At 44.8% G+C, this 14,329-nt stretch overlaps 1 protein-coding gene across 14 annotated transcripts in view; it reads right to left on the bottom strand.

Moving 5' to 3' along the window:
- The window catches only part of LOC147032731 (carboxypeptidase M-like), a 174,473-nt gene that overhangs the window by 89,585 nt on the left and 70,559 nt on the right, over nt 1-14,329 (bottom strand). For all 14 annotated transcript variants that reach the window (XM_085870578.1, XM_085870579.1, XM_085870580.1 and 11 more), the window contains one exon: nt 10,213-10,365. In XM_085870578.1, the coding sequence (XP_085726704.1) occupies nt 10,213-10,365 (153 nt within the window). The remainder of the gene's footprint in view (nt 1-10,212; nt 10,366-14,329) is intronic.

The following is a 14,329-nucleotide window of genomic DNA, read 5'->3' on the forward strand; positions in this document are numbered from 1 at the left end:
GTCATGAATTCTAACATGGGGCATCACTAATATCTTCATAATGGAAGGTTTGATTCAATAGCAGGACAAGCTTGTTGAGGAATGGAGAAAGCCAGAAAGATGAGAAACATGAAGACAGCTGGAGAACTACAGCACAACATGAGAACAGTCCCAAGTAAAGAAAATTCTTGTATGCCCCACTTCCTACAAACACTGCCCCTGCACATCCAAACTAAGCAAGGGCATAAGAGCCAAGAATATGAAAATAGCCAGAGGAAGAGCGAGAATGAGCCAAGCTTCTTACACACATCAGCAGTGCTGTTTAGTAAACATAAACTATGCTCTATTGACAAAATACCTGGCTCTCATGATGGTACGTTGATGGATTGAAAGAGATGAGAGGGTAAAATAACTTGTGCAATTGCTCAAAAGTTTTTGCTCCACATTAAATTCACAGCTATTGCTGGTGAGTAAAATGTTGTTGCACAACGGCCTCGCACCACAAATGAGTGCGGTCAAGCCACCAGGTTAATGGCTTGGATTTGCTGTGCCATTTCATTTGAGACAGTACAGCTGCCCCTTGATGGGCAATCCAGCACGGCTAAGAAAATGCAGCAATTGTGTTGCTTGGCCAATAAGCTACTTCGTTTGCAAAATAGAGTTCGGTAACATAGCAGGGAGGTTTATGCCGTTTATTTTTTACTGGTGAATCAGGAAAGTTTCCCACGATGTATACAAAATGAGGAAGACATCACAGCTCAAGGCACTTTCCAGAAGGCACGAGCTCAGGCTGGAAGTTTTTACACAGCCCTTTGGGACGTTGGATATCCACCTATTGCCATGTTGTCGTCCAGTATATTTATTTTATACATATATATTTTTTGCTTGACCTTCGGCTCAGAGTGGAGCCTGTGATCATGTGCAGGACAAAAGCAATATTGTACTTTAATGTGAATTACAAGGACATTCGGAGACAATGGACAAATGGCTCATAAAGCTCAAAACCCAGCTTCATTAGTAGACAATGTATTTGGGTTTTGAGCTTTATGGGCCATTAGTTGAGAAGCGAATGTGAAACAAGCCAACGCAATGATCATCTTTTAATGATGTTTTCATGATTAACTACTGCTAGACGGTCATTTTTTTATCCTCTGAAGTGCCTCAGTGAAAATTCAATCAATCAAATGTACCATACCCTGACAGAGCATTAGTACTGCCAAAACAGTCCCTGAGCATGTTATGCTGTGTAGTTTGCTTATGTTGTCCCAGCAATGTCAGAGCAGAAATTTGTAATTTGTTCAGGGTTCCGGTGATAATTCATCTCCTCTTTGCGAAAGATACCGTGGGATGTTTAACAACCAGCAGCTAATTCCAGCAGATGGGACACCCAGCGTAACATTCATCTGAGGGTCGGTGCACACATTGAGGCATCGCCCTGCCTGCCAAACACCAAGGTTACAGTTTATAGTTTGGTCGAGATTCAAACCTCGGCGAGAGGAGATTTTCAAAGGTTATTCAGTCTCATTTTACATTGGCTGTAATGAAGAACCAAAGTTCAAGTTCACCATATTTCGTTCATAGCCTTGCTCACAAAAATTCAGTGCTTACTAATCATTAGAAATGCCATTTTGCAATCGTTTTATTTACTCTACTGCCCTCTTGTGGGCCCAAAATGACGATGAGATGAACTACAAGCAGCAATTTCTAAAATGAAAGCAAACACAACATTTAATTTGCTCCACTTCACCTTCCTTTCTACTTGGAAGTCAGCCAAAATCGTTGAAATACACAAACATGACGTAAAAACCGATCCTCTCAACTCCAGGCCGATTATATTAATTCCAATTACAAGCAGAGTCACGGAACCCATCATCGCAGTTGAGATCAAATCCTTCATTTTCTCCAATGGCCTGATGTAGGATCATCAATCCAGATTCAGACCCGGTCACTCTACCCTGGAACTGCTGCTTATGCTCTCCCAACGATGGATGGAAGCCCTCGATCTCAGCCATGAAATCAACGCCATCTCTCTTTCTCTCTGGACATATCTCAAGCTCTTTACATGGTCTGGCACCTCACCTTGCTCTCTAAACTCTTTACCTATGACATGTGAGGACACTTCTCAAGGCTTATTGATTTCTTCAACTCTCGTTGTCAGTGCACGACCCGACAGGATCCGCCCATCTCCCCTCCCTGTTGAGGCTGGAATGTATCAAGGTAGGGTCTTGGGTCAAATCCTGTTCCTCATCCTCATCAAATGATCTATCATATTCTGTAGAAAACCATCCTTATATCTTTGCTGATGACTGCCCCTCTGCTGTAACATCCCTCATCCTTCAGATAAACATACAACAGCCTCTTTCCACTATTCAAACCTTGATAGAATCACGAGCTGGTCCAACACTTGAAATATGTCTTTCAACCCAAACAAATCTCTATCTCTATCTCTATCTCTATCTCTATCTCTATCTCTATCTCTATCTCTATCTCTATCTCTATCTCTATCTCTATCTCTATCTCTATCTCTATCTCTATCTCTATCTCTATCTCTATCTCTCTCTCTCTCTCTCTCTCTTTTTTTTGAAGGTCCTGTCTGGCAAACCCTCCCATATTGTTCTTCAACAAACTTCTTGAAGAAGTTCAGTCACTGAAACTTTTGGGCTTCACCATCAGCCATGATCTTTCTTGGGCAAACCACATGTCTAATTTGGCCTTCAAAGCCTGTCACCGACTGGGTATCCTCTGTCATGAAAAGTCTTTCATTGGCAAATCTGAACTTTTATCACCTTTCATCAGCAACTCGACTGAGTGCAGTTCTCCTCTTTGTACTGGCACCCCTGCATCACACCTTGCACATCTTCATGCAATGTAGACCAATGCCCTCAAAAATCATTGGAATCTCCTGCAATGAAGCTGAGTCTCTGGAACTGCTACTCTCGCATCGCAGACATGTCGACGACATGTCTCTACCACCTCCTTTCTGGTCTAGCAACCTCTACCCTTTTGTTGCTGTTTTCAAAAACAATATAACTGTATTTTTATTTGAAAAATGATATTACTGAAGATGATGGAGTTTTGGAAAACTTAGTGAGGGGAAAAACGATGGGGCATTTTTTTTTCTTTTAAGGGGAGTGTAATATAAGTAATCTTCGTCTTCGTTCATATGCAGCACATGGCTGCAGGGTGACATCATTGGCTGAGGGCACAACTATGCCACTGATACAACTCCCTCTGCTGGTTGTGGCAGGAATTTGGAATTTGGCCATGGTGCCGGCAAAAGCTCATCGAGCCCAGAACTGTAGAAGTACCATGACACACACACACACACACACACACACACACACACACACACACACACACACACACACACACACACACACACACACACACACACACACACACACACACACCCATGAATTATAGTAAGGATTATTGCTACAATGTAAATCACACAGATGTTTGGCAGGTTAGCTTAGATATATGCACACTCACCTTTTAGCCTTCTCACCTTGGTTGAAAAGTTGACCGAGCTATAAACTGTCATCCTGGTGTTTTTCTAACAATACGTCGTGGCATCAACTTGTTTGCCAACCATCGGATGGACGGTAAATTGAGAGAGATCCTTCTGCTCGACTTAGTCATTGGTGGATGTTAAACATCCCACAGTATCTTTCTTGAGTAGCCGAGTTATCTCTGGCACCTTGAATAAATTACAAATTCATCCCCTAACTGACGGCTGGAAAGGCAATAGCAAACCATCTCGCACAAAATAATGAAATAAACAGGACATTGATTGAAGCATGCTAACCGTCATGGGAAGAAAAAACATGCTGACATTACAGAGGTTCACCCTTTGTCAGAGCAACCTGAAGAATGACTTTTCACATTGGGTTTCAGTGAACAATATGGTTTGTGAAATGACCAAATATGTTTTAGCAGGATATAATGTACACTGGTAATCAGGATGTAATGTACACTGGTAAATATATACCTTGGTACAACAATAATGTCTGTAACTCACATAGCCAAATGGGAACAACCGTTCCAGTTTGGTATCCAATAGATTGTGGACATCATGACAGAGTGCTGAAAAATTTGATTTTTATGGATTAATTTTGATGGATGGTTGGAAAAAGAATAAGTACTGCCAAAATTAGTTGCAAGAACAAAGTACAAATGGTTTGCTTTCGTCCTGCAGCATAGTCTGATATTTCAGATCAATTGTTCAATTTTGCATAAAAGCACCAAAATCGGTACACATGTAGAATAATGTATTCCGAACAATTCTAGATATGGAGCCACCCGAGATTGTGCCTTGGTCAGCTTCGGCGACCATTTTCCAAAATGGCCGCCATTCTACTTTAGCGAAATTGGCTATATGCTCTTATTTTCTTATTGTATTGGTGGTAGATATAAGTAAAGTGTAAAATTCAGCAAATTGACCATGAAAAGGCGTATTCAAATATTATGAGCCAGTATTTTCAGTAAAAAAAAGCCATTATTTGATTTGTAAATTGCTGCTCTCCTGAAACTTTTCACTGAAAATTACCCATTATTGCCTGGAGAACAAGAGTCAAATGATATTAATCACATTCAATGGGTTTAGAATCAACAAAAATTGCATTATAGATTACAGACTTTACTCTATTTTGAAAAGGGAACTGATAATCGTGATAATGACAAACAGAAAATGTAGTCAAATTATTGCACACTTCACTTTGAAGCGGCTACGGTTTACTGTCTACTACCATTCTACCAGGACACATGGTACACGCATACATCAGTCGAGTACAATATGAGTTTGTGAGCTCAAGTGTACTGGCTCTGGATCAAGAAGTCAACACTTTTACAAGCAATGCGACTTTGCATTTTCACATTCTAAGCTAGGCCGATATCTCAGTCTGTGTCTATTGTGTCTGTCTACTGGCATTCTCCTTCACAAGCACACAGTCCAGTGCATTGCAGATTAGCCTTCTTGCATTTGCAGCGGTTTCTACAGCCTTTTTTGCAGCTGCACGACACCAGCTCGAAGCAGCTTTTTGAAGCCTCAGGGAGTGTGGTCCAGAGCGGTTCGTAGGACCCATCCTCTGTTTGCTGCCAGCCCCAGCTTGTTGGTGATGGAAGCACAGGTTGAGGGACCAATACCTGCCCCCAGACAGAGCCACCCTGGAAGACTGATCTCTTCACATGCTGTTCCAAAGCATCGTAGGTAGGTGGGATGCGCTGGACAGAGTTCCTCTTGGCGAAGAGTTTCTTTCTGGCCTCGTTGACGTCCGTATATGGACTCATGCGGTCATAAAAGAGCACCACAAACCTTTCAATGCAGTGCATTGTGTCATCCTGGATGTTGACTGGCGTCGTGGTCAGGGTCACAAGAGAATCTGCCAGTTCTGGAAACGAGTTCCATGTGGCCCAGGCAGATTTCTTCCCATGCCCCACGAATGCTGATACCGTGTCACATCCGGTCATGGCGTGGAAGACAGGGAGGGCACGTGCCTTCTGTGGACCGAGGGAGGCAGCTATTTCATGGGCAGGGATGCAGCGGTAGTTCTTGCCCGTCCCAAAGGAAATCCAGAGTTCATCCACGCATGGTAGTGCCTGGGCTACCATCACCGCCAAGACGACGATGTCGGTGTCTACGGTTTGAACTTGAATCTGACGGTGGTCATGTTCTGCAGCATGGGCCACATGTAGCATGATGCGAGTGTCCGCCTCTTCTTGACTGCATGGAGCCAGAGAGCTTTCATCTTCCTGCCTTGGAAGGCAGATGACTGCTTCGCCATCAGTGACTACCAGCTCCTTTGCCTCGTCATGAAAGGACTGCACCAGCACATCGGACACATGTAGAATAATGTATGATATCCCATGTTGTTAAAGTAGAATGGCGGCCATTTTGGAAAATGGCCGCCAAAGCTGCCCAAGGCAAAATCTTGAGTGGATCCATATCCAGAATTGTTCAGAATACATTAGTCGACATATGTACCAATTTTGGTGCTTTTATGAAAAGTCGAACAATTGGTTTGCTATGCTGCAGTACTACTTTGGCAAAAGTAGTGGTTTATAAAATAAATAATCGTTGAAGTGGTCACTGGACAGAAGTTAAAATATAATAACCAACCATTCATTTCAGGCCTTGAGGTGCATGGGGTTGCCGAGGCAGTTCCATTTGCCTCAGGACTACAATCATGGACGGGTCGCCAATCCGATGCAGGATACTCGAATGGCTTATTACCCCAGGAAGCTGGAACTCATTTTGCCAACATAGGAAAGATGACAGACTGAGACAACCCACCTGGTGTTATTTCAATGGGTAATCAGGGGCTCAAAATCATCATCCCAAGATCTTAAGCCAGCCACCTTAACCGTTAAGCCAACATCAAGAGAGTTAAAAAATAGTGCTAACATATTTAAACTAGAAAGAGCAATCAGAGATTGAGGACCCTCACCAGAACTTGCTTTGTGTGGTGTTTGTGTAGTTTTGTGTGGTGTATTTTGTGTGGTGCTTGTGTACTGGTGCGTTACATAATTAATAAGAGACATAATTACCACTTCCACTATATAACTGCTGGCAGTGATGACCGGGTACCAAGACATCCCGCCTTGATGCAACCCTGCTTTCATCGGATACCTGACTTTGATCTGACCTGTGACATTTTTCATTTTTATTCAATTGAATTTAGAATGGGATTAAAATAAATTCAATTCAAATTAAACGGAAGACCAAATAGATGCAGTCCTGCATTGGAGTAATCAGAAGGAACCTGATCAAGCAAAAAGCAAAGACAAAGTCATCAGGATAGGATTCACATTTCAGCTCCTACTCCTCTACTCTCAAACCCATCCAGGCACAGCCAAGTGAGCCTTTTTCAAAAAAAAAAAATAATCATAAAGAACCCAGGTCAAAAAGTCAATAAATCTGGCTGCATGACTATGCGTCCGATCAAGTTGAAATTTAAAACGTTTATTCCCCATCATGACTGGATCATAATTGTGAAGTTTCATGTCAATTGATTAAGCGGTTCCAGGGAAAACATTATTTAATATTTTCTTCAATCCAATGTGGCTGCCAAACCATGTGACCTATCAATTATTCCTTAACGAACTTGTACACCCAAGGCTTGGAGAACATTTGTGTGAAGGTTCCCCTTGATCTGTCCAGCCATTCTGGTGAAGATTTTTAAAAATAGATTTTAGGGTAAATCCAACATGGCAGCCAAACTATGTGACCAATGACGTCATATTTGTGAACCTTTTGCTCCTCATCGATAGGCGGTCATACGTGTAAAGTTTCGCCTCAATCTGCTCAGCCACTTTAGAGAAGAAGATTTTTGAAGGTTTTTTTTCTTTTTTTAAAAAACAATATGGCTGCCAAATCACGTGACTGATGATGTCATCCAAATTTTTTCTGTAGCTCATTTGAACCATAGATGACCCTCAAAAATTTTCATACTGATCAGATGAAGCATTCTACATATGCAATTATGATATCATAATGAAGGCACCTATGACATCATTTTTTTTTTTAATCACACTTATTCCCCATGAGGAGTACATGCTGTGTGCCAAGTTTCAATTTTTTCCTTGTTGCAGTTTCAGAGATACAGAGGTCCAAAGTTTATTCCAATATGGCTGCCACACCACGTTGTGCTGTGTCACGTGATTGGGTTTTCGTATATCATGCCTCGCCCGCTAGGGGTGGGAAGAGTGTGCTTCTGGTCGCGCAATAAAGCGGAGTAGATGGTGGCCCGCGTGCTTCTTGCATCCCACCGCACCTGGTACACTCTAGTTGGCTGACGAGGATGGTTGAATATGGACTTATGCCCGTTTTCGACGGGGACGACTTCGAATTGTTTTCGGAGCAATTGAAATGCTATTTCCACGCGAACGATGTGGTCGACGAGAGCAAGCAAAAGTCGATCTTGCTCGCTTCGCTTTCGCCGGAGCATTATCGGCTGCTGGGTGATTTAGTGGCACCGAACAGGCCCCGGGATGACGGGCTGGCGTTTCGGGACATTGTGGAGAAAATGAAAGCACACATGGCGCCGGAGAAGTTGTTGCAGCTCGCTCGAGTCCAGTTCGATCGCCTCTCGAAAGGGGCAGAGGAACGCGTCGCTGAGTTCGTGGCGCGGATTAAGCGTGCTTCCGTGGCCTGCAAGTTCACAGCGGGGGAGCGGTCAGCTCGGCTCAGAGATCGTTTTATTGCTGGTTTACAAGATGCGAAAATGGTTTCAGCGGTTTTACGGCTGAAGGATGAAGCCATTACATTCGACTCGGCGGTCAGCACGGCTACAGCGGTCGAGTAGACTCGCGGGGATGTTCGAGCCATCACCGGCCACGCGGGGTCGCGAGCACCCCGGGACGCGCGCACGACCTTCGATGCGGGTCGGACGTCGCCGCGCGGCCGCGCGTGCGGAGAGGTGACCCCGCGGACATGCTTGGGATGTGGTGGTCGACACCTGCGCCGTGCGTGCCCGTATAAAGGCAACGTGTGTTTGAATTGTCACAAGGTGGGTCATTTGGCGCGTGTGTGCCGTGGGGCGTCGGCCACCGTTAAAGTCGTGGACGGCGATGTGCGAGGCAACTCGGGGCAGAACCAGCGGCCGTTGTTGAGCCTGTTTTCAATTGGCCCGGCGACGGCGCGCCCGATGACGGTGGAAGTCGAAGTGAACGAAACGCCGATCACGTTCCAGGTCGATACGGGAGCAGCGGTGTCGCTCATCGGCGAGCAGACCGCGCCTAGACTCAACTTTGGAGACTTTGGACCCGCATCAGGCTAGACTGGGCCGCAGTTAACCTTGTGCAACCCGTGCCGAGCCAGTGGGAGGATCAGTTGGAGGAGATTCTTCAAAGACATCTAAGGTCCGCACCGTATCATCCTGAGACGAATGGCCAAGCTGAGTCGTTTGTCAAGATGTTGAAGCGGGCTTTGCGCAGGGGGGGGTGTTGCACCTGTGCAGGCGGTGGTCGATGTCTTTTTGCTCCATTACAGGAACGCAGTTCATCCTTTCACGGGTGATTCGCCGGCCATTCGTCTCTATGGACGGGCTTTGCGGTCCAGGCTGGAATTGCTACGACCTGGAGGGTCGGGGAGTGGGGCGATGTCGCGTCCGATGCGGCTGCGCAGCTTCGAGGTGGGGCAATGGGTAATGGTGCGCGATTATTTCCACGGTTCCAAATGGGTGCCGGCGGTGGTCTCTGTGGTGCTGGGGCCGGCGAATTGCATGGTGCGGACTGATGGTTGGGATGTGTGGAAGCGGCACGTGGACCAGATGCATGATTGCTGTTCAGCGTCACCCCCCCCCACACCTCCCCGAGCTGAACGATGCGGGACCCCCACCGGTAGTGTCGCCGGCACCTGACGTTGTATCGCCGGGGCTGGCTGGGCCGGCGCCGAGGGGGGCTTCGCCTGATGCCGTCCTACCCGGGGACGTCGAGCAGGCTGGGCAGTCGGGGGTAGCTGGTGTTGCGGAAGGTGCAAGTCCGGCGAGGGTGTCACCTCTACCGGGCCGGGAGGCGTCTGAGCCTGGGCTGTCTGGTGGCTGAAAAGATCATGGTTATGGATGGGGAATGATCTGAGATGGTGAGGAATAGCTGTCTTGAAAGCCTGGAGGGAAGAATGAGATTGAAGAGAATATGGAAGTTGGGTTCCACAGGTGGGAAGAAAGAGGAATGAATGAGTGGAGGTGACCAGTGTTCCTGGATTTAGGTAGTTTCACTAGAAGGGGGTTTATGGTGGACTGTTTAAGCCCTGCAGAAACCTGGAGGGGACGGGGGGGGGGCAAAGCACAGAAAGAACAGAGGGTGCTAGACCACAAAGGAAGCGGTAGAAGACAGAGAGACTCCCGAACAGTCTGCAATGGCGAAGTGATAGGCCCATAGACTGAGCTTCATCATAGGGGATTCCAATAATCTTGAAGGCCTTGGTTTCATTGATACAATCATAATATATTTCCACCTTCAGATGTCATCAGCAATAAATAATCAGCTTATTAAACAGTGAAGCAGAAAGCCTTATCTGTGAAGGATAAGTTGAAGAAAACAACTTCTAAGGGTAAGTGTGTCTCGAGAAAAGTTCTTGTGTTGTAACAAAACTGTGGGAAAAATACGAGCTGGGTAGGTTTTGCACTTGAAAAATGTCTAATCAGAAAATTCGGCATTAATCAGAGGAAGTTAAAAATGGAGAAAGCACATCGACAAATAAATACAACGAAGGAGAAAAAAGTTAGTCCGTACCTAAATGTGCCTTATGTAGAAACGCTTGAAGAGCTGGTCGGTTTTCATCCCAGAAGTCCTTCAGTTTATCACCTTCTGGATATTTACAGCAGCTCACTTCCAACGTCACCTCCATACACTGACCCCACACGTAGTTGAAATCTTGCATCCCACCTGCCCATGAACACAAAGCATCCCTAAAAACACACATCTGTGACTAATCGTGCACACCTGACATCATCCCTTGCTCAATAAGAAACACCAGAGCCAATGTGTTATTGTGCACACTCCAATAAGATCATTTCACATCATCCAATAAAATGTGGAGAAAACATTGAATGAGAAGAGGTGATGAACATGATATTGAAGATGATGCAAGACAGCAGATATTTGGGAACAATCCTGTGTATGTTTTGTTATTTTCTATGGTGTCCAAGGCTCATAAAAGAGCTTGTACACAAGTCCAACCCACCTAATGCATTCCCATATACAGTATCAGTACAAGGACGTTAGGACACAATGGATAAAGATAAATAAACATCGTCATTGGGATTGAACCTGCGGTCTCCGCGAGTGGATTTCCTTTTGCGGCAAGGAAATGTAATTTTTACGGCGGTCTTAGGGCACATCGAAACCCAACGGTTTCAGTGAAGCGATTCGAGAATTGTAAAAATAAAAATATTTCAACAAGTCTGAGACTAGGTGAGATAACGAGAAACATTGGTGAGATGTCAAATGAAATTTAAGGTGGGCAATGTAAAAGATTAATAAAACAGACGAGCTGAGCAGCACACATTGAGTTCACCTTCTGCAGTGTTTGGATAAAGGTTGACAAAATCACCGATACCACGCATTTTCACATTTACTGTGTGTTTCTGACATGCAGAATTAGAAGAAAACACTATCATCCTGACTTTGGCATTGAGCGTCCATCGTTTGCTCGGAAGAAAGCTGCTATGAATCATCCATCACGAGTCGTAGAATGCATGTCCTCAGAAGGAGTTTATCGATGGGGCGATCAAAGGAAACGCGACGTGGACTGTACGTATTGTGTACAAAGCTTGTACAGATTTTACTAGAAGTTCACAACAAAATAATTCGGTTTCAGATACTACGGTTTAAGTTGTGCACACGTTATTTATCTGAGTCCACAGTAAAAATCAAAACTTTTCTGAGACAGAAAGGAAAGCACCGACCTTCCCAATGGCGTGAGGTGCTGTGCAAGCACCTCAAAAGGGTGGGGGGGGGGGACAAAGAGAAAATTAAAAGAACGAACTTCCCATTCCAATGATGTGTCATCCACAATGAAAACCAAAAACCTGCTGGTATCCAGCGATGCGATGGAAGGATGGCTTTCGAGATAATAGATAAGAGTTAAAATGCCAGTTGTGTAATATTTCTATCAAGACTTACTTTGAGGCCATGTAAATATTACTAAACAGTGAGGAAATGCAAGAGCATTGGTGATGGAGCTGTACGGGGAGGCAGGGGAAGTAGGGCAGAAAATTGAGAAAAGGAAGATGAAGAGAAGAGGGGATGAGGTGGGATAAAAGGAAAAGATTTTGCCAAGTGAAAGACAGGGGAGAAGAAAAATTGGGAAATGGATAGGATAGGATATATAGGGGGACAAAAAGTTGCTATTTTTGAAAAACATACTTACTGGAGCTGGGCTGTTCATGCAATCGATTTCCCCAAGATGATTTTATTCCATTACCTACTTTCGTAAGAAGTCCAGATTGAAAAAATGGGGAGGGGAGCACCTATGGGCCTCGAAGGAAGCAAGGCGACTTAGAGGACGCTGCAGACTCAGTTCATCGATTGACTCTTAAGGCACTCAATCAGAATTCCCAATTGCAGGATATATTTCTCTTTGTGAATTGTTAATTAAATGAGAACTTTACGATGATGAAGTATTATTGGAAGGAAGAGGTACTGTCCCTCTCACCAAGTTGCCGGATTTTGTGCTTCACCTCGTTTTTCATGCACGATAAAGTCACACGTATCTTGGTGTTAACTCGCGCAAAGAGAAAGGAGGGCAAAATGAGAAAAGGTGCATTCAAAGCTCTGCAGCACATATTCAAAATGTCGTGTTATCTTCCCCATCATTGAAAACTCTTCACTATTACCATAACTGTCCATTCTGAATCATTACCAGTGTATAGAACAATCACTACACTTCCAGCTTTACCCTTGTAACCAGTACCACAGGTCAGGTGAGGTCAGCTATGGGAGCATGCGCCGGAGCAGCGCGTCGCTGCGTCCACTTTCCGCTCCAGGGGGCTCCGTCTGGACATACCCCAGGCAGATGCCTGGCCCATCCCCATCTCCTTGAGCATTTAAACATTTATCACAGCCACACCAACAAGTGAGGTGAAGTTATTTGTTTGAAACTGAAAGGATGTCAAACAGCAGCCACAAAATCAAGCCAGCATGTGTGAACAAAAAAGGGCCTCAACAACTCATGCATGACCTGATCAGTGTGTGTGTGTGTGTGTGTGTGTGTGTGTGTGTGTGTGTGTGTGTGTGTGTGTGTGTGTGTGTGTGTGTGTGTGTGTGTGTGTGTGTGTGTGTGTGTGTGTGTGTGTGCGCATGCGTGTGCGAGCGTGTGTATTTTCAGTGTCTCGCTTCTGCTCATCCGGGAACTTTTAACCTGCAGTCGCTAGCGTGAAATTTGTAAGTGAAATTGTCTTTTTGACACGATTTTCAGCATTTAAATAAAAGAGTGCCAATTTCAAAATGGTGAACCAGAAGTGTTGCGTTTCTGTTTGTAAGTCGGACTCATGAAAATACAGGAAATACGAGAAATATCCGTGGATGAGACGAAGAGGTGCTCACCTCCGATCACTTCCTGTTAAGACAAGCGAGCGGCCACAGTGGATATATATATATTTATTTTTTTTTAACACACACACGGATGGACACGGACACAGTAACGGACACTTCTCCTTTTAGTAATCGATGCAAAAATCTAGTATAATTTGTCTTGTGGCCCCAGAACCAGGCAAATAATATATTTATAACAGCCCTCACAGCTCTCCCCCTCCAACATGATCAGTAGTAAATATCATCAGTCTAAAAGTTGATTTTAGACTTACATTGTATGAACATTCACAAGCCCCAGATATGTCCTTCCCATCGGTGTTTAGAAGCACCCGAACCAGACACAGTGTTTTTCTCAGAGGAGTTTACCCGATACATTCAGCTCCCTCGTAAATATACCTGGCACAAGCTTTGTGTATTTTCACATCGTAAAGATATCCTCTGCCGAAAAGTTGTTTACCGTGACTTGGTAATGATGCACAGAATCGTCTTTGCAATTGTTGGCGTCCAATAACTCAACAAGCCTGCCATAATCATCAGAGGCACTCCCGCAAGGTTCAAAGTCCATTTCCTGGAAGCGATCTGTCTGGGGGTTTGTGTAGCACATGCCCGTTTACTTAGGCCTTGCACCGGCTCACACGGTCGGTCGGGGTTTTCAGTATGGGCAGCTGCCCGTTTGGAGAGCTACGAAAGTTCTCCAAGTCTTTCATTGTGCAGAGCCAGAGCCCTTCATCTCAGGTACTCGGGTCTCAGGCAAGTATTTTTGGCTTCTTTTAATGGCTTTGTGAGCCATTTTAGGGACAATCCTTATCTCACACACATCATATAATCTATGGTGCTCCAAAAACCGCCGTTCCTCGGGGGTTTCTGTACATGCGCACTGAGCATTCTGGGGTGAATTACATCATTTTGAAAATCATGTATTGCTGATAAATATTAATGGCAATAATAACATCTAGACCAATAGACTACTGTGTAACAAAAGTAATGATAATATTTTCTAGTATTGGCACGATGCTAATCTTTTATGTAGGTAGTTTGCCATCCCTCTCCCAGCAGTAGTTAGGACAAAACATTTCTAAGTTGTTCATGGTGCTGGCAATAGCTCGCCAACTCTTCATGAAGGACACCGTCAGATCATTGACTGCCACTATCTCATGCTGGCAGATGGGACACCAGTTTAATGTCGTTACGAGGGATACAACGGGGGGGGGGGGGCAAGAAACAATCCCAGAAGAGACAGCTCTGAGGTGAGTGTGTGTACCGCTACCCAGGTCGAAAAACCAGTTAAAACCAGTACACATTTTCAACTGGTCTC

Source organism: Eptatretus burgeri, chromosome 2 (assembly GCF_056783735.1).
Source record: "Eptatretus burgeri isolate ZD-2024b chromosome 2, Ebu_testis_v1, whole genome shotgun sequence".
Classification (NCBI taxonomy): Eukaryota; Metazoa; Chordata; class Myxini; order Myxiniformes; family Myxinidae; genus Eptatretus; species Eptatretus burgeri.